Source organism: Erpetoichthys calabaricus, chromosome 2 (assembly GCF_900747795.2).
Source record: "Erpetoichthys calabaricus chromosome 2, fErpCal1.3, whole genome shotgun sequence".
Taxonomy (NCBI): domain Eukaryota; kingdom Metazoa; phylum Chordata; class Cladistia; order Polypteriformes; family Polypteridae; genus Erpetoichthys; species Erpetoichthys calabaricus.
The window spans coordinates 207,575,016-207,599,094 of record NC_041395.2 but is presented as its reverse complement, the minus strand read 5'-3'; the positions used below and the strand labels follow the sequence as shown (position 1 = coordinate 207,599,094).

Here is a 24,079-nt window from a genome sequence, read left to right as displayed (position 1 = left end):
GCATGCTCCCCAACCTGACCTGATCTGACCTTTTGTTCAGGACAGCATGAGGATCCAGAGTGCATTACATGTAGATTGCAAAATCAACTTCCAACCTGCCTCGTATGACTTTATTGTACTACACTTGTTGAATTATTTCAATTGGTTTTATTAGGTAAAAGCACACAGCACATACAGTACATACATGAATACTCAATAAAACAGTGAGTGGCATTCGTTGAGAAATCAATTTCCCTGTGGACTCAGATTTATGATTTTGTGCTGATTTGCACAACTGGAGAGCAGACAAATGGATAGATACAAAAAGAGCATTCTTGACCTGGAGGCTACAGTCACCATTCTGCACTATACAGTTGTTATGTCACAGCATGTCTCACTGCAACAGATATATTTCTAATGTTACAATATGAATTATCTAACATTATCTAACTTGTTTGTAATTGGTTTTTTTCCTGCACCCAGTGCTCCTGGGATTAAATCTGCCTCCCAGTGATTCTACCGAGGAATAAGGCAGAGAATTAATGATGTTTGCAAACCACAATGACAGCAATGATTGTAGAGCTTCATGCCAATCTTTTTTTTTTTGGTCTTATTAATGAGGAACAAAGCAATTACAGTTGGAGTTAAAACTGAGTGGAAGTAAATACCAGATATATTTATTAAAGTACAAAGCACTAAAATTATACAGACAGATGTTGAATTATCAAGTTACTTAAACTGTTTTATATAGCACCATTTATACTGAATATCATCCTGAAGTTCATTGTATGCTCATTTTCATCATTTACATATAAACTGCGAAAAGCGCAACAAGTAACAACCAATATGTTACTGTTTTTACCTGTACTATGCTATAGTACTATGGTGTATTGCAGGTTAGATAAGTAGGAGTATTGCAGAGGACAGACGGTCTGGCATTATCAAAGTACATTCTGTGCTATACGAAGTCTGCAGGGAATCCTAGTGTCACTAAGGGGAGCTCCTCAAAGGTACCTGCAGACGTCTGAGCATAGGCCTTGTAACCCAGAAACATTTGTGAAGGCTTACCCAGAAGGATTTCCTGATCCAGGCTAGAAAGGTCCCTGTAGTCACTATACTCAGGGACATGTTGGGAGAATGGCATAGCTAAATGGCTAGACAAGTAAGGAGGATAGATGTGAACTAGTAGGTGAGAGGTAAACAGGAGTGCCAGAAGGTTTAGGTTTTTTGATATCTTTAAACCCCCTGTGTGTTTATGGGATAATTGTTTTCACTGTTCACCTAGTTTGGTAATAAAACTCTTTTGTTTTGCTACGTTTGTTGTGTTTGGTCTTCATTTGGGTTCAGAGACAAAGCATGAGCACCCTCTACAGTTCTCTCTCAACCAGAATGGAAAATAAACCCTTGATCATTGAGCTGTGAAGCAGCAGCAATTGTTTAGTCCATATGCTGCATAGAACTTTATATAAAGGGGGAACTATGGTTCATTTGTTATGCATAAATGGCTTGTCATGCCTAAAAACCAAGAAACACAAGCAGCACAATGAAAAAAAACATTGAAAAAAAAACAATGAAAAAAAAAACTGTTTGCAGGATTTGAGTGTACTCGGCTCTGGGTATTCTGATGACTCAGTTACAGTCAAAAGATTATTTTAGAAAGAGCATTAAATGTAAATAAATAAATATAAAATTCTGATAGCTCAAGTACATCCTATGTTGAAACAGATATGTCACAAATGCAATGAAAATATATAAGATGAGAATCTCTGCCCCTCTCCCATCCTCAAAGAATGATTAATGGTTTGAACAGCATGAAAGCAAAGTAAACCATATACAGTTACCATTGGAATCAGGAGCTCTCAGCCCATATAACTACTTATGGGGAATTTTTTAACTGCATCACAAACACTATTTTTCTCTGCCATCATCAGCACACCACCCAAAGGAAATCTCCTTCTGGGGAAAGTGTCTGCATTGTTGATTTAATGGCAGGGTGCATATGATGGCGGTTTTATGCATGCTGTTGTTCATTGTTTTAACAGTTACCTGTCACATTTCTGGCATTATGTTGTATTAAAATGTTTAGCCATTTATGCACAAATATATAGTGTATCCTGATTAGATTGTAAACTATACGTATAACTAAAGGCAGCATGGTGGTACAGCGGTTAGTGTGGTATCCTATCAATTTCCTAAGATACATTTTGCATCTTGGTCAGGCGCTTTCACGTTCTCCCCGTGTCTGGTTTTATTACAGTGTAAAACTGCTGTTTTTTACGATAACAGAGAAGGACTGCAAGTCGGAGTTAATGTAGCTTAAGCGATGAATACTTACCATAGTCTAGCACCCTGTGTTGCAGTCTTCGTAAACAATTTGTAAATTAATTATGCTAGTTTGAAAATGGGCGTTGATGTGTAACCCTAAAGGAAATATGAGGAAAAAAAACACATGCCCGTCTTCATAACCAACGTCTCGTGGTGCGGCGTGACAAGTGCGAAAAACTTCATTTCCCAGGTACCTTTGCAGGAACGTTTGGGACGGACTATATTTTGTTCTGCTTGTGTAATGTTTTCTTTACTACAAACAAAAATTTTCAGCATCGAAGTTTCTTTTCTTGGACTGTTTTCTTTATTGGTCTTTTGTCACTTTTACTTTATAAAGGAAAATATTATTTGAATGTTGAATCGGCGTGGAACTGAAAACATGAAATATCTGTTTCCTCACGAACTCAGTGAAAGAAACTGCAAACAAACGTATAACTCTGATGTTTTTAACTTTCTAAAATCCCATTTCTTTTAAATATTTGGGTACAATTTTCCTCTAACAGCAGTACCCAGAAGCGAATGCACCTAAACAAAATACAGGTATAAGTTTACAGGCCGGTGAAACGCAGCCTGCTGCGGAAACGGAAGTCATAGTGAAAGCGCACGCTTGGATTTAACTGTGGAAACAGTAGCAGAAGCATGTAGTTCATGCTGTCAGTGTAAATATAAAATTTTCGGTCCTCAATAATGACTTTTGTGGCAAAATCGATTAGGATATTAAGCAACACGTGTATGTAAAAATGAGTAATCCTTGCCGGGAAGTAATTACCTTGCAGCTCGGACATTACGCTAACTTCGTGGGCACTCACTGGTGGAATTTACAGGTAAGAGACAGCAAAATATCGCATTATGATGTCTTACGCATGGCAGGAATCATTCCACGACTGAACTGTTGCTGTTTTGTACCTAAAATGTGTCACAAAGTATTCTTGGTGATAGTTTGGCGGGTTACAATATTTAGTACACTAGAAATGTTGATACATTTATACAATTTGTACAGAATCCGGTGGTTGTATATTTATGGAGAAATGGGTGATACACCTGTGTTCATTTTTAAAGCTTATTCATATTTCACAAGTCACTTAAGAGTTGTGTTCTTTCACCTCTTTTGTACATTCTATACACATATGGTTGTCAAAGTAAATTTATAAACAGGTTCATCTTAAATTTTCTGATGACTATGTGATTGTACGCACACTGAATGAGATTGAAACCAGTGCTGCTCCAACGACAGACGCTTTTCTTAACTGTTGTGACGAGTCTTTTCTACAACGTTACAAATACAAAGGAAGTACTAATCGATTTTAGAAGAAACACCATCATTCCACGGGCAACAAAAATCAAATACCAGGCAGTGGAGATTATTGACGGTTATAAATACTGAGGACAATGACAAACTCAGAACTGGCTTACAATGAAAATACACCATCTATCTGCAAAAGGGACAGCAGCGCCTCTACTGTCTTAAGAAAGTTGAGTGTTTTTAGTGCGAATCCTGCCATTCTCTCTCTCTCTCTCTCTCTGTATATGTGTGTGTGTATATATACAGTAAAATACAGTGCATCCGGAAAGTATTCACAGCGCATCACTTTTTCCACATTTTGTTATGTTACAGCCTTATTCCAAAATGGATTAAATTCATTTTTTTCCTCGGAATTCTACACACAACACCCCATAATGACAACGTGAAAAAAGTTTAGTTGAGATTTTTGCAAATTTATTAAAAATAAAAAAATTGAGAAAGCACATGTACATAAGTATTCACAGCCTTTGCCATGAAGCTCAAAATTGAGCTCAGGTGCATCCTGTTTCCCCTGATCATCCTTGAGATGTTTCTGCAGCTTAATTGGAGTCCACCTGTGGTAAATTCAGTTGACTGGACATGATTTGGAAAGGCACACACCTGTCTATATAAGGTCCCACAGTTGACAGTTCATGTCAGAGCACAAACCAAGCATGAAGTCAAAGGAATTGTCTCAAGACACAAATCTGGGGAAGGTTACAGAAAAATTTCTGCTGCTTTGAAGGTCCCAATGAGCACAGTGGCCTCCATCATCCGTAAGTGGAAGAAGTTCGAAACCACCAGGACTCTTACTAGAGCTGGCCGGCCATCTAAACTGAGAGATCTGGGGAGAAGGGCCTTAGTCAGGGAGGTGACCAAGAACCCGATGGTCACTCTGTCAGAGCACCAGAGGTCCTCTGTGGAGAGAGGAGAACCTTCCAGAAGGACAACCATCTCTGCAGCAATCCACCAATCAGGCCTGTATGGTAGAGTGGCCAGACGGAAGCCACTCATTAGTAAAAGGCACATGGCAGCCTGCCTGGAGTTTGCCAAAAGGCACCTGAAAAACTTTCAGACCATGAGAAAGAAAATTCTCTGGTCTGATGAGACAAAGATTGAATTCTTTGGTGTGAATGCCAGGTGTCATGTTTGGAGGAAAAAGGCACAGCTCATCACCAGGCCAATACCATCCCTACAGTGAAGCATGGTGGTGGCAGCATCATGCTGTGGGGATGTTTTTCAGCGGCAGGGACTGGGAGACTAGTCAGGATAAAGGGAAAGATGACTGCAGCAATGTACAGAGACATCCTGGATGAAAACCTGCTCCAGAGCGCTCTTGACCTCAGACTGGGGCGACTGTTCATCTTTCTGCAGGACAATGACCCTAAGCACACAGCCAAGATATCAAAGGAGTGGCTTCAGGACAACTCTGTGAATATCCTTGAGTGGTCCAGCCAGAGCCCAGACTTGAATCCGATTGAACATCTCTGGAGAGATCTTAAAATGGCTGTGCACCAACGCTTCCCATCCAACCTGATGGAGCTTGACAGGTGCTGCAAAGATGAATGGGTGAAACTGGCCAAGGATAGGTGTGCCAAGCTTGTGGCATCATATTCAAAAAGACTTGAGGCTGTAATTGCTGCCAAAGGTGCATCGACAAAGTATTGAGCAAAGGCTGTGAATACTTATGTACATGTGATTTCTCAGTTTTTTTATTTTTAATAAATTTGCAAAAACCTCAAGTAAACTTTTTTTCACGTTGTCATTATGGAGTGTTGTGTGTAGAATTCTGAGGAAAAAAATGAATTTAGTCCATTTTAGAATAAGGCTGTAACATAACATTTTGTGGAAAAAGTGATGCGCTGTGAATACTTTCCGGATGCACTGTACATATTATATATATATATACACACACACACACACACACTAGCATGTGCTTCACATCTAAGTAGGGTTGTAATCTAAATTTGCAGTGCACCATCTTTTGGAATGTATTTACTAATGCAGGTAGTAATAAAACGCATTGCATTTTTTATTCTAAATGATGGCGCATCACAGACTGCATTTATAAATCCCATACCAAATGGCATATAACATTGACATAGCAACTGGATGAATCACACAGATAAACAGACACTTGTCCTTTTATTATTAAGGTAGATTAGCTCATTTTTGTTCGTCCTCCATTTACACTTTATTGGACATACTCAATGATAATGTTTGTAGTTCTCTATTGGAATGTACTTTGTAATGCATGTTGTAATGAAATACATTGCATTTTTCATTCCAACAAAACAAGAATTAGCACTGCTTTTATAAATCCCGTACCAAATGGCATATAACAGAGCCATAGCAAACACAAGGCTACACAAACACACACACGCAAACACATGTACAAAGTTGATTCACTCATCAACAAAAACATTGTCCTGTTTAGTTAAAAAAAGCTTAAATTTAACAGTATGGCTCAAATCTGTATCCACTAAGAAAGGACATTTTGCTATATCAGTATTTAAAGGGGGTAATCCCCCTTGAAAAGCTAAATACCCCAAAATCTCCAACATGCCTCAACAGATTTCATTGAAATATGGAGATGTTGTATAAAAAAGAAAATGATCCAACACACTTTTTTGGCAATAAGATTTTTAAAAATTTTTTTTTTAAATTAATTATATTGTAATCATTCGGTACATCCATCCATCCATTGTCCAACCCGCTGAATCCGAACACAGGGTCACGGGGGGTCTGCTGGAGCCAATCCCAGCCAACACAGGGCACAAGGCAGGAACCAGTCCCGGGCAGGGTGTTATTCGGTACATATAGATCAATTTTTACAAAAAATAGGATTGAAAACAAATCAAACCCCACCCCTGAGAAGGAGAGCATGGCCTAAGGAGTAAAACTTAAGACTTGTAAACATGCCTAAATTATTGAGTTTAATAGAGCAGAAAAAGATAAATGGAGAAGGAAAAGAAATGCGGAAATAATTATTTCTTCTTATTCTAAAATATTATTGATTAGTTCCTGCCAAGTTTTGAAAAAATTCTGTACAGATCCCCTAACTGAGAATTAGATTGTTTCCAATTTCAAATAATATAAAACATCGGTTTCCCACTGACTTATTAGAGGAGACTTAGGATTCTTCCAATTTAACAAAATCAGTCTGCGTGCCAAAAGTGTAGTGCATGCAGTCACATTTTGCTTGTCCTTATCCATTTCAAATCCATCTGGAAGAACACCAAACACAGCTAATAATGGGTTAGGAAGGATTGTGACACCAAGGCTGTCTGAAAGGCACTTAAGTTTGGTCCAAAATGTTGTTAATTTTTGCACTATTGCACTATTTAACTCGAGGTCTCTTAATGGCAAAGCATTGGTGCTGTCAGAACTCATCACTGACACCAAACTTGATATTCTGTGTTTAACGGAGACTTGGCAAAAACCAAACGAATTTGCGTCTCTCACAGAGGCGACTCCAATTGGTTTCACTTTCCACACAGAGCCTCGCAGCTCAAGACAAGGCGGTGAGCTTGCAGTAATTGTCAGAGCTGACTTAAACATTAAACGAATCCCGATTGACAGTCCATTGTCTTTTGAGTGCCTGGCTCTTAAACTAATAACGAAATCAGGTCCTGTCTCACTCATTGTTCTTTATCGTCCCCCAAAATACAATGCATTCTTCTTATCCGATCTAATTGAACTTTTGACCCACCTAAGCTCTTACTCTCAGAGAATTATCCTTCTTGGTGATTTCAACATCCATATTGACATCCCCACATCTAAACTGAGGAATGAATTCCTATCCTTACTGGACTGTTTTGACTTGACACAACATGTTGATTTTCCAACCCACTCTGGCGGTCATATATTGGATCTGATCTGCACTTCTGGACTATCTGTTGCCAACATTTACAGCACTGATTTGGGACTCTCTGACCATAAAGCAGTATTTTTCACTGTTTCACTGCCTTTCCCTCCTCTTACCTGTAAACAACAAATTTCTTACAGAAACCTTAAAAATATCTGTCCCTCTATCCTTTCTGGATCCATTTCTGATCTTTTACTGTCTTCACCTATTCCACCAACACTAGATAGTCTTGTTGACCACTATAACTCAGCCCTTCATTCAGCATTAGATAAAACAGCTCCCTTAAAACATAAGGAGGTTTCCTTTAAATGTTCAGCTCCTTGGTATAACTCAGAATTGCGATCTATGAAAGCAGCTGGCCGACGCCTTGAGGGAATGTCACGTAAGGCTGGCCTCACCGTGCACATCCAGGCTTTCTCTGACCACCAAAGAACTTACAGAGTAGCACTAACTGCTGCCAAGAACACCCATTACGGCAGAATAATAGAAAGTGGCCACGATAACCCAAGGGTTCTGTTCTCTGTAGTTAATAAACTACTCGAACCCGCATCTGGCCCAACTACCTCTTCTACTGAAGTCTGTGAGGAATTCCTCCACTTTTTCCGTAACAAAATTAACGATCTAAATAATTCAACTAACATAAATACATCATCTGTTTATATCTCTCCCTGTTTTCCCACTCCATCCAGCTCCTTCTCTAAGTTCTCACCAGTCACATCTGCATCTGTTAATAACCTGCATTGTAAGATGAGGTCGACTACTTGTGTACTGGACCCCATCCCCACCACACTACTTAAATCCTGCCTTCATGCCATAATCCCGACTGTTACAACAATAATAAACTCATCCCTTGACACTGGCTCTGTGCCGCTCACTTTTAAAATTGCTTCTGTAACCCCAATGTTAAAAAAGTTTGGTCTTGATGCTGACAATCTTAACAATTTCCGGCCTATTTCCCACTTACCTTTCCTGTCAAAAGTTCTTGAGTGTGTTGTAGCTTCCCAACTCACCAATTACCTAACCTCTAATAATTTGATGGAACCCTTTCAGTCTGGTTTCAGGGTGCAGCACAGCTGTGAAACTGCTCTGCTACGGGTAACCAATGATTTGCTTATGGCAGCAGACTCTGGACAAACCAGCATATTAATTCTGTTAGACCTCAGTGCAGCATTTGACACTGTCAGACATGACATCCTACTGTCCAGAATGAAGAACATGCTGGGTATCTCTGGCACTGCCCTCCAGTGGTTCAAGTCCTATCTGACTGATAGGCAAGAGTTTGTTAGTCTTGGCAAGAGCAGATCCAGCTCAGCGCCAGTCACACAAGGAGTCCCTCAGGGCTCTGTCCTTGGTCCTCTGCTTTTCTGTATTTATATGCTTCCCCTTGCCCATATTATCCGTAGCTATGGACTGGGTTATCATTTTTATGCAGATGATACTCAACTCTACTTCAATGTTAAAAGTGGAACTTCATCAGAGCTTTCTCAGCTCACAACCTGCCTTAGTGAAATTAAAACCTGGATGGAGCAGAACTCTTTAAAATTAAATTGCAATAAAACTGAACTCCTGCAAATTGGGACTAAAATGCAACTTAATAAAATGAGCTCCTTCCCAGTCTATCTTGGCAGTGATCTCATCAAACCTGCCTCTACTGTAAAAAATCTTGGTGTCATTTTTGATTACTCCCTCTCTTATTCCGCCCACATAAATCACATTAAGAAACTTTCTTACTTTCACCTCCGTAACATATCCCGTGTTCGCTCCTTCCTCTCCTTTTCTAACGCTGAGAAATTTGTCCAAGCTTTTATCACATCCCGCATCAATTATTGTAATTCTCTACTGGCAGGTGCCCCTTCTAATCTTATATCACAGCTCCAGCTTATTCAAAACTCAGCTGCAAGAGTCCTTACTCGAACCTGCAGCAGTGAGCACATAACTCCCATCCTGCTCCGTCTCCACTGGCTCCCTGTGTCTTACAGAATCGAATATAAAATCCTACTAATAACCTACAAAGCCTTAAATAACCTCGCGCCAAACTACATTAGTGACCTTCTCCATCACTATGTGCCTGCCCGCCCACTAAGGTCCTCTGATTCTGGCAATCTTGTTGTGCCCCTCACTAATCTACACTCCATGGGTGACAGGGCCTTCAGCTGTATAGCGCCCAGACTCTGGAATGACCTACCAAAATTAATCAGGTCAGCTGACTCCATGAATTCTTTTAAAAAACAACTCAAAACTCATCTGTTCAGGAAGGCTTTTAGCTCTTTTTGACTTTATTACCCTTCTCTCAGTTTACTTCTCTGTCAAGATGCTAATGTAACCTATGTGTGTGTGTGCTAGACCATCAATTATGTTGTCTGTTTCTTTTTTTTTTTCAGAATTCATTGTCTTAATCTTCTTTATTTATTTATCTGGTTTGTACAATGCTATATACTGTATACGCTGCCGTTCTTTATTATATTCTGTAAGTTCTTGAGCATGGGAAAGGCGCTATATAAATAAAATCTATTATTATTATTATTATTATTATTAATTTGGTGCATGCCCAAAACATGTGACCCATTGATGCAGGAGCTTGGTTGCAGCGTTCGCAGGTTGGATCTTGCCCTGGGAACATTTTGGACAGTTTTAGGCGGGACAGATGAGCTCGATATATAATTTTGAGTTGAATAATTCTACGCTTTGCGCATATGGAGCTCGAGTGAATTCTCTGCATTGCTACCTTCCACTCCTTCTCTGATATATTAATTAAGAGATCTTCTTCCCATTGTCCTCTTGGATCTTTGAAAGGAAGGGACTCTAATAAAATTTTATATATTGCAGAAGTGGTGTCTAAATCCTCAAAGTTGAGCAGTATTTTTTCCAGCATGGTGGAGGGTACGAGATGAGGAAAATTGGGCAGGTTCGATTTGACAAAGTTTCTAATTTGAAGATAGTGAAAGAAATGTGTAGCTGAAAGGTTAAATTTGGAATGTAATTGTTCAAATGATGCAAAGATATTGTCTATATAAAGATCTCTGAGCAATTTAATCCCAAATCTTTTCCAAATATTAAAAACTGGATATGTTTGCAATATTTTTTATTTATCAATATTGATTAGTAGTATGCTAGTTTATAAGCTCTGTGATGTGCTTAGAACGTGCCTTTTACAAATGAAGGATGCAGCAGAAATGGTTCATGGGCCATACGAATATTGCTGCTTATATATAGAGTGGATGGAGAACTGGAGACAGGGCAGCGTCCTGGGGCCTCATGTATAAACGGTATGTACGCACAAAAATGTTGCGTACGCCCGTTTCCATGCTCACATCGTTGCGATGTATAAAAACTAAACTTGGCGTAAAGCCACCCACATTTTCATGCCACCTCAAGCCATAGTATACGCAAGTTTTCGGCTCAGTTTTGCAAACCCAGCGTCAAAGCAGTGCTACTGTTCCTGTATGGCTTCCCTTTATTTTTTAGATTCACATCCCTGACACGGCTTTATCAAATACATTGACATTAACTGCAAATCGTTTTTTAGTTTAAGGCATCTGATTGTAGTCAACTCATAACCATATAATGGTGCACGGAATGGCCAAACAATTCCAAATACAATAGCTGCTTTAGTGTTGTTACTCTCAGTGCACCACTGAGTATTTTAACCCACTGTATCTGAGTGTGAAATCACAGCTCTACAGCAGCTGATCGGAAAGCTCTACCGCCGATTGTGTCAAGAGAGAATTATCAGGGTATGGCTTCTAGCACACGTATGGCTTCTAGCACACGCTGCCTCAACCATTTGCACAGCTTATTTCAACTTCTCTTATTTGAGCCTTTCCTGCATGAACCTCATGGTTCAGAAATAGTTTCGTCCCAAGAGCTATAAATGCACTCAAATCAGTCCATCAAGTGCTTCCGGTAGAACTGTTTGTACTTATAAGTACAATTAACTCACTGTAAACTTGCATTACAGTTGTAATATTTCACAACCTGAGCCACTTATGCTTTCATACTGTATATTTTTCATATTTTTACTGTAGTAGTATTATTGTTTTTTTGTTATTTTACCATTTTATAGGAAGTAAGTTTTTGGAGGATTTGCATATTGAATCTCACTGTACCATGCAATAACAATAAAGGAATTCAATTGAATAGAAGAGACGACTGGCTTCTAAGTCAATTTAGATTTCCAAGCGCTATCTTCTTGGTCCTCTTGATGTAAGTTTTCAGATGAAATGCAATAAAGTATGTGTGTGTGTGTGTGTGTGTGTGTGTGTGTATATATAATATATATATATATTATTACATTATACAGATACATTTTTAATTTCATTTAAATAATGTAAACTGTTATTAAATGTGTGGACAGTGGTAGTGATGAACTGGCGCCCTGTTCAGGGATTGTTCTTGCCTCGCGCTGTATGTTTGCTGGGACCGGTGCAATCCTGGATGGATAGATGGATGGAACAATTAAACGTGCTACGGAGATTTTCAATGTTCTTTAAATGTTTTGAAGAATTAGCATTCTAAGCTTACAGATGGCTTGACATTTATTAAAGAGCTGATTGTGTTGCGAATGGTTACTTGGAGAAAGAAAAGGAAGGACAGGAACTGGGGGTTAGTATGTTTGAAAGAGACAGACAGTACTGCTGCAATAAATGATTTCATCGAGGGTCACACATGGCGCATCAAGCATCTTGCAGGAAGCAGGAACAACCTCTGGACGGGGTGCCAGCTCGTTGCTGCCATTGCGTCACTGTGGCCCCATGTTTAATACATGCCTTAATTCATTTCATAATGAAAGTGATATCAAGTATACATCTTAGTATTTAAATTGTTCATAGAGCAGTAATATCATGAATGCAATGTATTCTGTGCTCTGTCGGCATAAGAGAAAGCCCGTTTAAGAAGCAAGTAGTGATTCACACACACAGAGTACATATAAGATCACACAGAATAAGAAGCATTTAATGTGGTACTTTAGTTACGATGGGATTTGAGAAACTAGTAAATTAAAAGATTTTAAGAATAAGTTTAAAATGTTCTACTTTAATGACAAAATAAACTACATGTTTAAAGTGGAAATTTCGAGATTAAAGTTGACATTTCAAGCTTTTTTTTTTTCCCCCCCCCAGTGTTCCCATTTTTTTTTTCTCTGTACCCTAATAAGCTTCCATATGACACGCAGACGGTGGGCTATGATTCACCTTTTCACGGCGACTTTGATATCTGAAAACTTCTTTTTTTATTTTGGGTACTGTGCGACTTTCTGAAATTGAACTTTCAATTGACTTCCTTTTGTTGTTTGTATAACCGTTTAAACCAACAAATAGTAAGTTTTTCCCTTGCCTTCACTTGGCAATCGCTGATATTCATTTTTCCTTGTGCTTTTGCCATTGTCTTTTCACAGAACGCTGAATTCAAGGGAATATTTATATTGATTTGCATATTCAAAGGGACGTTATTCTGGGAGGAGTCTGGGTGGGACGGCTGGCATGAGCGTTACATTTCACACAAAGTGGGATTAATGTAGTGGAAGTTGGTTTATGCATGGTTTTCTACATCTGAATTTTTTTGTGTGTGCACACATTTCGACTTTTGTCCGTACGCCATGTTTTAGTGTAAATTCCAGTGGCGGGCCGTCAGGGTCTGCAAGGCCTTCTCTGCTGGCCTAAAATAATATCTGAATCACAAACTGATGTTAATTATATTTTGTCCATGAATACTTATTAAATAATTCCAAATAGTCTGTCTGCTTCCTTTCATAGCTTTTCCGATGGTTGTGCTGTGCCTGCTTCCAGACATGTATTTTTGTATTAAAGCATTTAACCAATCACATTTCAGCCATCATTTGTTGCCAGGCAGGGTCAAAGTCAAAGAAGTCTGCCAGGAGGCCTTCACAATGCGTTGTGCAGGCCCTCTAATACAAAATAAATGTTGATTAAACTGTTGCTTCAACTAATCAGATTTTGAGTTGGTTTCACTAGGGCCCTCTAGCAGGCGTACGGCAACGTCACCGTATTCAGACCCGTTGATTGGATAGGATGGTGTAATAGAAAAATCTGAATGAGAGCATCATGGGGCAGCTGTACACATTGGTATGTTTGGCGGTGACCATTCCCGTGTCCACTGCTTCTGTCAAGCTGACATTTTCAGCCCTAAAGCAAATTAAAACTTATGCCAGAAATACGACAGGGCAGGTTCGACTTTCAGCATTAGCTTCGATGGCGATAGAAAGGGACTTCGTGATGGAACTGAAGCGCATGGATAATCTGTATGACAGAGTAATTGAACTGTTTTTGAGGAAAGAGAGGAGGATGGATTTTGATTACAAATAATCCGAATTTTTGGTGAGTAAAAAGTTGCGATTTTCCTAAATAATATTGCAAGTTTATGAGTTATTATTGATGTTTTTTTATGTGTGTTGCAGGCTGTAGCTGCAGTAGAAAGGAACTTGTTCACCCCTGGTTTGTCTATTCAATAAAGGCATTTATTGTGGCTACAGGAGTTATCTTATCTGCGATGCAACGGCTCTTTATACTGTATTTCTGCAAGATGGTTTTTATAACCATAAATTAGTTTTTGAGGGGCGGGTTGATTCAGACGGAGCACTACTGAAGGCCAAGGTGTGAAATGCACGGTCCGCCACTTGTAAATTCTACGCATGGCGTTAGCATGAGGCCCCCAGACAGTAAAAAAAGAAAAAAAAGAGATGATTAAGTTGTGAAACAGAAAGAGAAAGTTCTGTATAGCTCAAGGAAGATCCATCCATCCATCCATCCTCTTCCGCTTATCCGAAGTCGGGTCGCGGGGGCAGCAGCTTGAGCAGAGATGCCCAGACTTCCCTCTCCCCGGCCACTTCTTCTAACTCTTCCGGGGGAATTCCAAGGCGTTCCCAGACCAGCCGGGAGACATAGTCCCTCCAGCGTGTCCTGGGTCTTCCCCAGGGCCTCCTCCCGGTTGGACGTGCCCGGAACACCTCATCAGCCACCTCATCTGACTCCTCTCGATGCGGAGGAGCAGCGGCTCTACTCTGAGCCCCTCCCAGATGATTGAGCTTCTCACCCTATCTTTAAGGGAGAGCCCAGACACCCTGCGGAGAAAACTCATTTCAGCCGCTTGTATTCGCGATCTCGTTCTTTCAGTCACTACCCATAGGTCATGACCATAGGTGAGGGTAGGAACATAGATCGACTGGTAAATTGAGAGCTTTGCCTTATGGCTCAGCTCCTTTTTCACCACGAAAGACCGATGCAGAGCCCGCATTACTGCGGACGCCGCACCGATCCGCCTGTCAATCTCACGCTCCATTCTTCCCTCACTCGTGAACAAGACCCCAAGATACTTGAACTCCTCCACTTGGGGCAGGATCTCGCTCCCAACCCTGAGAGGGCACTCCACCCTTTTCCAGCTGAGGACCATGGTCTTGGATTTGGAGGTGTTGATTCCCATCCCAGCCACGTCACACTCAGCTGCGAACCGATCCAGAGAGAGCTGAAGATCACGGCCTGATGAAGCAAACCGGACAACATCATCTGCAAAAAGCAGTGACCCAATCCTGAGTCCACCAAGCCTGACCCCCTCAACACCCTGGCTGTGCCTAGAAATTCTGTCCATAAAAGTTATGAACAGAATCGGTGACGAAGTGCAGCCCTGGCGGAGTCCAACTCTCACTGGAAACGGGTTCGACTTACTGCCGGCAATGCGGACCAAGCTCTGACACCGATCGTACAGGGACCGAACAGCCCTTATCAGGTGGTCCGGTACCCCCATACTCTCGGAGCACCCCCCACAGGATTCCCCGAGGGACACGGTCGAACGCCTTTTCCAAGTCCACAAAACACATGTAGACTGGTTGGGCGAACTCCCATGCACCCTCCATGACCCTGCTAAGAGTGTAGAGCTGGTCCACTGTTCCGTGACCAGGACGAAAACCACACTGTTCCTCCTGAATCCGAGGTTCGACTATCCGATGGACCCTTCTCTCCAGAACCCCCGAATAGACTTTTCCAGGGAGGCTGAGGAGTGTGATCCCTCTGTAGTTGGAACACACCCTCCGGTCCCCCTTCTTAAAGAGGGGGACCACCACCCCAGTCTGCCAATCCAGAGGCACTGTCCCTGATGTCCATGCGATGTTGCAGAGACGTATCAACAAGACAGCCCTACAATATCCAGAGCCTTGAGGAACTCCGGGCTATCTCATCCACCCCCGGGGCCCTGCCACTAAGGAGTTTTTTGACCACCTCGGTGACCTCAGTCCCAGAGATGGGGGAGCCCACCTCCGAGTCCCCAGGCTCTGCTTCCTCATTGGAAGGCAAGTTAGTGGGATTGAGGAGGTCTTCGAAGTACTCCCCCCACCGACCCACAACGTCCCGAGTCGAGGTCAGCAGCGCACCATCCCCACCATATACAGTGTTGACACTGCACTACTTCCCCCTCCTGAGACACCGGACGGTGGACCAGAATCTCCTTGAAGCCGTCCGAAAGTCGTTCTCCATGGCCTCCCCAAACTCCTCCCATGCCCGAGTTTTTGCCTCAGCAACCACCAAAGCCGCATTCCACTTGGCCTGCCGGTACCAACAGCTGCCTCCAGAGTCCCACAGGACAAAAGGGACTGGTAGGACTCCTTCTTCAGCTTGACGGCATCCTTCACCGCTGGTGTCCACCAACGGGTTTGGGATTGCCGCCACGACAGGCACCGACTACCTTACGGCCACAGCTCCGGTCAGCCGCCTCAACAATAGCCCATTCGGACTCAATGTCCCCCCACCTCCCTCAGGACATGGTCGAAGTTCTGCCGGAGGTGGGAGTTGAAGCTACTTCTGACAGGGGGCTCTGCCAGACGTTCCCAGCAGACCCTCACAACACGTTTGGGCCTACCAGGCCTGACCGGCATCCTCCCCCACCATCGGAGCCAACTCACCACCAGGTGGTGATCAGTTGACAGCTCCGCCCCTCTCTTCACCCGAGTAGTCCAAGACATGTGGCCGCAAGTCCGACGACACGACCACAAAGTCGATCATCGAACTGAGGCCTAGGGTGTCCTGGTGCCAAGTGCACATATGAACACCCCTATGCTTGAACATGGTGTTCGTTATGGACAATCCGTGACGAGCACAGAAGTCCAATAACAAAACACCACTCGGGTTCAGATCGGGGGGGCCATTCCTCCCAATCACGCCCTTCCAGGTCTCACTGTCATTGCCCACGTGAGCATTGAAGTCTCCCAGCAGTACGAGGGAGTCCCCAGAAGGTGTGCTCTCCAACACCCCCTCCAGGGACTCCAAAAAGGGTGGGTACTCCGAACTGCTGTTCGGTGCATACGCACAAACAACAGTTAGGACCCTTCCCCCCACCCGAAGGCGGGAGGGAGGCTACCCTCTCGTCCACCGGGGTAAACCCCAATGTACAGGCTCCAAGTCGGGGGGCAATAAGTATGCCCACACCCGCTCGGCACCTCTCACTGGGGGCAACTCCAGAGTGGTAGAGAGTCTAGCCCCTCTCAAGGAGATTGGTTCCAGAGTCCAAGCTGTGCTTCGAGGTGAGCCTGACTATATCTAGCCGGAACCTCTCGACCTCGCGCACTAGCTCAGGCTCCTTCCCCTTCAGAGAGGTGACATTTGCTCAAGGAAGATGCAAAGCTCAATTGTTTGCAGGAGGGTTTTTTTTTTTTTTTTTTTTTGATGTTGATGTTGATGTTGATTACTGGCACTCTTGGATGCATACCAGCACTTCTCAGTTGTACTCTGTTGACCTCCAAGTTTGAAGTATCAAGCACCACAAAGCAGTCTTACGTGAGCGATGACTGAGCGGAACCCCATAAATTGTAGTGTGCCACTAAGCACTCTCACATGAACAACGAGCAGAACGGAGAGGGGGATGTTTATATACATGGAGGGTGAATTCTTTAAAACTCTCTTAATAACCCTTCCAAAGATTTTATACTAACAAACTATGAATTTGGCATATTGTTTAAGACATCTGCTTTGTGCACGGCAAAAGTAATTTTTTTCCAACAATGTTTATAGAGTACCTTACTTTTTATTGACCATATCACAATTCCAGTGGATCACAAGTTTACATACACTTTGTTAATATTTGATACCATTGCATTTAAATTGTTTAACTTGAGTCACATGTTTTGGATCACCTTCCACAAGCTTCTTACAATAAGTTGCTGGAATTTTGGCCCATTCCTCCAGACAGAACTAGTGTAACTGGGATAGGTTTGTAGGTCTCCTTGCTCGCACACACTTTTTCAGTTCGGCCCACAAATTTTGAATTGGATTGAGGTCAGGGCTTTGTGATGACCACACCAATACCTTGATCTTGTTGTCCTTAAGCCATTTCTCCACAACTTTGGAGGTATGCTTGTGGTCAATGTCCATTTGGAAGACCCATTTGTGGCTGTGCTTAAGGTTCCCTTCTGAGCTCTTGAGATGTTGCTGCAGTCTACATATCTATGCATATCTACATAATTTTCCTTCCTCATGATGTTATCTATTTTGTGAAGTACACCAGTCCCTCCTGCAGCAAAGCACCCCCACAAAATGATGCTCTTACCCCAATTCTTGACAGTTGGGATGGTGTTCTTTGGCTTGTAAGCCTCATTCCTCCAAACAGAACAATGGTTATTATGACAAAACAGTTTTATCTTTAATTCACCAGAGAACATTTCTCCAGAAGATATGATCTTTGTCCCCATGTACCATTGCAAACTATAGTTTGACATTTTTATGCCGACTTTGGAACAGTGGCTTCCTTCTTGCTGAGCAACCTTTCCGGTTATGTCAATAAAGCACTCGTTTTACTGGAATCGTCAGGCATTTGGAAATTGTTATTAAGGATGAACCAAATTTGTGGAGGTCCACAAATTTTTTTCTGAGGTCTGTGTTTCATGGTAGGCCTTAACATACGTCCACAAGTTGACTCTAAATAGGCTAATTGGCTATCAGAAGCTATTTGTCTAATTGCTTGACATAATTTTCTGGAATTTTCCGAGCTGTTTAAAGACACGGTTAACAAAGTGTTATGTAAACTTGTGACCCACTAGAATTGTGATATCTTTATATATAATACGCTATTGTGGCTGTTCGTTTGTCTGTCCAGGATTTTAAATCACCTGTAGCTCGCAAACTATTGACCTGAAATTTGGTACACATATACTATGTGACAACTACTATCTGCGTTCGGGGTGATGATTGACCTCCAAGATTATTCCTCTTTTTATTTTTATTTTATTTTATTGTTGAATCAACTCTCGGCAGCAGCCAGCAGGGCGGCCGTACTGCACATGCATGTGGGCGCCGTTCTCATCCCTTTGCCGTCACTTCCCCTATCTCTTTTTTATCTTAAATCATTGTTGAGGCAATTTGAAGACTTAAGTGCCAGCTTAAGTGAAAAGTTAAAGAAAATGTACTAAGTAATTGCAACACAAACACTGACTTAATCAGTTTTAATGTGAAGAGATGCCTACAAAAGAAAAGAAGAAGCGGGTTGCTAGGGTAGAGGAAACAAGGGCTGCTCAGGAAGCAGCAAGCGCATCAACCTCTGAGCAAACGAATGCTAAATGTACAGAGAAAGACTATAAAAACTGTGAGTGATCAAATCAAGTGTATTCACTGCACGGTATCGTGTAGTGCGACATTACTGGTAGTGAATAAAATGTGAAATACTCTGTCTCTGAACATTGTTGGAAAAAATTGCTTTTTCCCAGCACACAGCAGATAAGTTAAAGGATATGTCACATTTATAGTTTTTTACTATAAAATCAGTTGGAAGGGTTATAAAGAGGGTGAATTCTTTAAAACTCAAAGTGTATGTAAACTACTGACTTCAACTGTAAATTATGAGACTTTGAGCCGTGAAATATAGGGAGCCATGGCGCATTACAAAGGGGTAAAAGGTGTGATAACAGCTGCATGACAGTTTAGAAGTACTACACGGCACCTTGAAAAAAGATGTGTGTGCACAGATCTTAGAGGGAACATAGCTGATTGGTTGTTTCCGTTCAAAAGAACACATTTTCCTGTAAAATTGTATTTGGCAATGACCATCAACAAAAGCCAAGTCACTAGGAAAACCAGGAAAATGTAAGGAATTGACTATGGCAGGAATGCTTTACTCATGGACAATTGTGTATAGCATGTTTAAGGGTAAGTAGCTCCAGTGACCTAATAATATTATTATTACTTATTATTTGACTGACGTCTTTCTTCATGGAGACATACAACATTTGGTTTACATTTCTTTTGTTTTTCAGTTGGAGCATAGGCAGGTGAAGTGACTTGCTCATGATCACACAGTGTCAGTAGTAGGATTTGAACCCACAACCTTTGGGTGTGAAGTCCAAAGCCTTATTACTGGTAGGCAGTGGGCTGTAGTGGTTATTAGCCCTAGGAAAAAAGAAAAACAAAACTTACAAATACTGTAAACAGAAAAGCATTTTGCTTCATAGTACTTCTGATAGACCCAATAAACTGATGGCACTATAACTGTCACCCATTGTCTTATGAAATTTTTCGGGCAAAGCCGGGTAACGCAACTAGTCTTTTATAAATCTTGTCCTGGGTCTGTCTTTACTTACAGTATGTTCTGTTGACGTGGTTTGGAAATCTTAATGTCGGCAACAAAAACAAAATAAATCATATTATAAAATGAAACAGTAAAATAACAAGGTTAATCAGACCTTTTTAATAAGCAACTGTAACAGAAAACAGAGTGTATTCTGTCACACGGGACTCACCCACTCCATTCTCAATTTCAGGTGTTGCCACAGAATTAAGGTTCTAAGATATAAACAATGGGTTCAAATACTCCTAAATCCCAACTTGAATTCTTCTAAATAAGTTGGACTTTAAAAAAAAATCCCCAGGCTTTATTCATTGGATGCACATCTAATTAGCATTACTCATTAGCCAAATGTTCGTTTAAATTTAATGTGTAATATTTTTGATCTAATTTTTTTACCTTATGTGCACACTATTTATTATATTTATTTGTACTAAATTTATTGTTTTTTGGGTGTTTTTAATGTTATGTCTTAGTCTCTCTGTAAAATCACCTGACAAATTTAATTTCCCTCTTGGGACAATTGAATTGAATTATCTTAATGTACAGTAGTATTGTTTTTTTATTAATGTAAGGAAATTAATGAGAAATAGATTTTTTTCAATATTTGTATGTTTTAATGAGACGTTTTTTGTTCAAAAGCACATATGTTGTTTGTAGAAGGAATATATATACATCACCTCAGTATAATCAACATTTTTATAAACTGTTTATATTACTGAATTGTCTGTTTGCTCTCTAGGATGCTTCACTTTGCTATGATATAAGCCCAGAGGAGACACCCAGTGAAATCTTCAGTGATGTTCTCTTCCGACAGGGACAGACGCACTCTGGCCAAACTACTTACACTCCACGGCTCATTGCATTTGATCTTAAAGGTTGGACTTAATGATTTTTATTTGTGTTATATGAGAAAACTAATGATTACACACCATTAATGACATTTCAGCTTTTGTTGACACAAGGGCTTTTTACATTCTGTAAGTGCTTGTATTTATTTTTTGTATCTGAGAACTGGAAAGACATAGCAAACTAGATACTTTTTGTATTTAGGTGAAAACAAATTATTTTCATATAACATCCTGTTTAATTCATTATTCTTTACAGTTTGGAGTTTACCATCGCTGTATTAGGTATAGTATAAGACAGACATGGGCAGGGTGCCAGTCTATTGCAATGCCTACATAACCACTCGCAGCCAATTTAAACTCCAATTCCAGTTGCTCTGTTACACACATCTTTGGGAATGTGTGAGAGAAACAGAGTCATAAGGAAAATGGGGAAACTCCACACAAACAGTGACTGGTTGTGGCATTTAAGACCGAGAATCTATTATTCACATTCAAGATCTAGAATCCATGATGGAACAGTGTCAACTATTGGAAAAAATAATTTAAAAAAAATGTTACTATGCACTCTTTAACTGTGATCACCCTTTATAAGGGGATTTTTTGTAAGATGATTGACATTTTACCAATCACGTTACTAATTATGTTCAAAGGCAGTTCATCACCTGACATCAAATAGCAAAATTCTGATTATCATTCTAATACTCAAACAGTAGGTTACCCATCAGTGTTATTTTCATTGGGTAATAGGACACATTGAGTCAACTGAAATTGTTTGAGCATTTTATAGATTACTTATGATACAGTTCCAATAGGAGAAATTGGTGTTATGGTCATATAAAAAGAAAGCTGTAATCTCCAAATGGAAATTAAAAGCCTAGTCATGCAGAAAGGTTAACCATTATGTTAAAGAGGGTGTCATTGGGAGACAGATTTTTTTTTTTTTTAAATAGCATCTATTCCAGTTTAGGCTTATGGCACCAGTTCATAGTACAGTGGAACCTCGGTTCACGACCATAATTCGTTCCAAAACTGTTTTTCGTAACCCGATTTGGTCTTGAACCGAAGTAATTTCCCCCATAGGATTGTATGTAAATACAATTAATCCGTTCCAGACTGTACAAACTGTATGTAAATATATATATTTTTTACGTTTTTAAGCACAAATATAATGAAATATATCATAGAATGCACAGCGTAATAGTAAACTAAATGTAAAAACATTGAATAACACTGAGAAAACCTTGAACAACAGAGAAAACTAACACTGCAATAGTTCGTGCTATAGCGCTATGAACCGCTCGCTAAAAACACTTTTTTTTAATGAGTTTTAAGCACAGGGAAAAAAATGAACATTTGAAAAATCCGTAATTTAATAAACCACCAAGAACAGTAACATTGCAACAATGCACGCTACCAACTGATCGCTGTAAACAGAAGTGAAAACAAAAACAAGCCCAGTGCATTCTTTAACTGCCTTTCTAACTTAAGCGTCCAGCCCTCTCGCTCTCTCATGTGCGCGTGTCTCTCTCGTGCCTGTGTGTGTGTGTGTCTCTCTCTCGCGCCTGTGTGTGTGTGTCTCTCTCTCGCGCCTGTGTGTGTGTGTCTCTCTCTCGCGCCTGTGTGTGTGTGTCTCTCTCTCGCGCCTCTGTGTGTGTGTCTCTCTCTCGCGAGCCTGTGTGTGTGTCTCTCTCTCGCGAGCCTGTGTGTGTGTGTCTCTCTCTCTCTCTCATGAGCCTGTGTGTGTGTCTCTCTCTCATGAGCCTGTGTGTGTGTCTCTCTCTCACGAGCCTGTGTGTGTGTCTCTCTCTCACGAGCCTGTGTGTGTGTCTCTCTCTTGCGAGCCTGTGTGTGTGTGTGTGTGTCTCTCTCGCGAGCCTGTGTGTGTGTCTCTCTCTCGCGCGCCTGTGTGTGTGTCTCTCTCTCGCGCGTGTGTGTATGTCTCTCTCTCGCGCGCGCCTGTGTGTGTGTCTCTCTCTCGCACGCCTGTGTGTGTGTCTCTCTCTCTGCGCGCCTGTGTGTGTGTCTCTTGCACCTGTGTTTGTGTGTATCTTTCTCTCGCACGCCTGTGTGTGTGTGTATCTTTCTGTCGCGCCTGTGTGTGTGTCTCTCTCTCGCGCCTGTGTGTGTGTCTCTCTCTCGCGCCTGTGTGTGTGTGTATCTCTCTCGCGTGCCTGTGTGTGTGTGTGTGTCTCTCTCTCTCTCTTGTGCGCCTGAGTGTGTGTGTCCCACTCTCTCTCTTTCTTGCTCGCTCGTTCGCTGCACAGGGAGAGACTGAACACGTACAAACCGAAAGGGAAACTGGCTTGTTTGTATACCGAGTGTGTGGTTGTTAACAGATGCAAAAGTTTGGCGAACTTTTTGGTCGTAAACCGATTTGTACGTGTTCCGAGACGTTCGTGAACCGAGGTTCCACTGTATAGTGAAATTCATACTTGCATGTTTAACCCGTGTTCAAAATGTTACCACTCTCCAATGCCATAATTGACATGTATTACTATTCATGTATGGACCTTACCTTTCAAATGGTATTTAAAAAAAAAAAAAAGAAAATTCATGAAATAGTCCTGTTTATACATCATCAACTGCAAGAAAAACACTTCAGTTTACATCACCTTGTCTCATTTTTTCTTTAGCTAACCACTTAATGAATTTATTCATTTTCTGTAGTTATTTTTAGGGTCACATGGAGCAGGTATACATCTCAACTGCACTTGGTGCATGGCAAGAGCAAATCCGAGATGAGCCATTTCATTTCAAAGCTAAAAGCAGTCCTCTTTAACAAGGCCCATTGTCACTCATTAATGCAGCTTAGTCAAGTGTGCATGTGCATTATGCAATTTTAGCATTACCATACTGCAGCCCCATACTGGTTTTTCATATTGCCACAAAACTGTTAGAAAGTCATTGAAGGTCACAAAGATGCAATTCACAAGTAATAAAATATATTCTGACATAATCAATGATGTATTAAGGACTTTTGTACATTATTTCATTTTGTTTCACACTTAAGGACTCATTTGTACTAATAGCTGATTGGAACCAAGCATACACTATGCGATTTTATGGGATCACCAATGGATGGAAGCATTTTGAACAATCTCACATGATCGCACAGTGAGACTGTGTACCTGTGCAATTTGATGCTACAAAGAATGATAGAATATTTCACTGTAGTTCAATTTTTACAAAGACCTAAATTTGCTATTTGATTAATTAGCC

The 24,079-nt window shown here is 41.0% G+C and overlaps 1 protein-coding gene across 1 annotated transcript in view; it reads left to right on the top strand.

The window, feature by feature from the left end:
* Positions 1-2,556: 2,556 nt before the first annotated feature.
* Positions 2,557-24,079, top strand: part of msto1 (misato mitochondrial distribution and morphology regulator 1) — a 94,727-nt gene continuing 73,204 nt past the window's right edge. The window contains exons 1-2 of the mRNA XM_028795059.2: positions 2,557-3,128; positions 20,752-20,887. Of these exons, the coding sequence (XP_028650892.1) occupies positions 3,045-3,128; positions 20,752-20,887 (220 nt within the window). The 5' untranslated portion in view covers positions 2,557-3,044. The remainder of the gene's footprint in view (positions 3,129-20,751; positions 20,888-24,079) is intronic.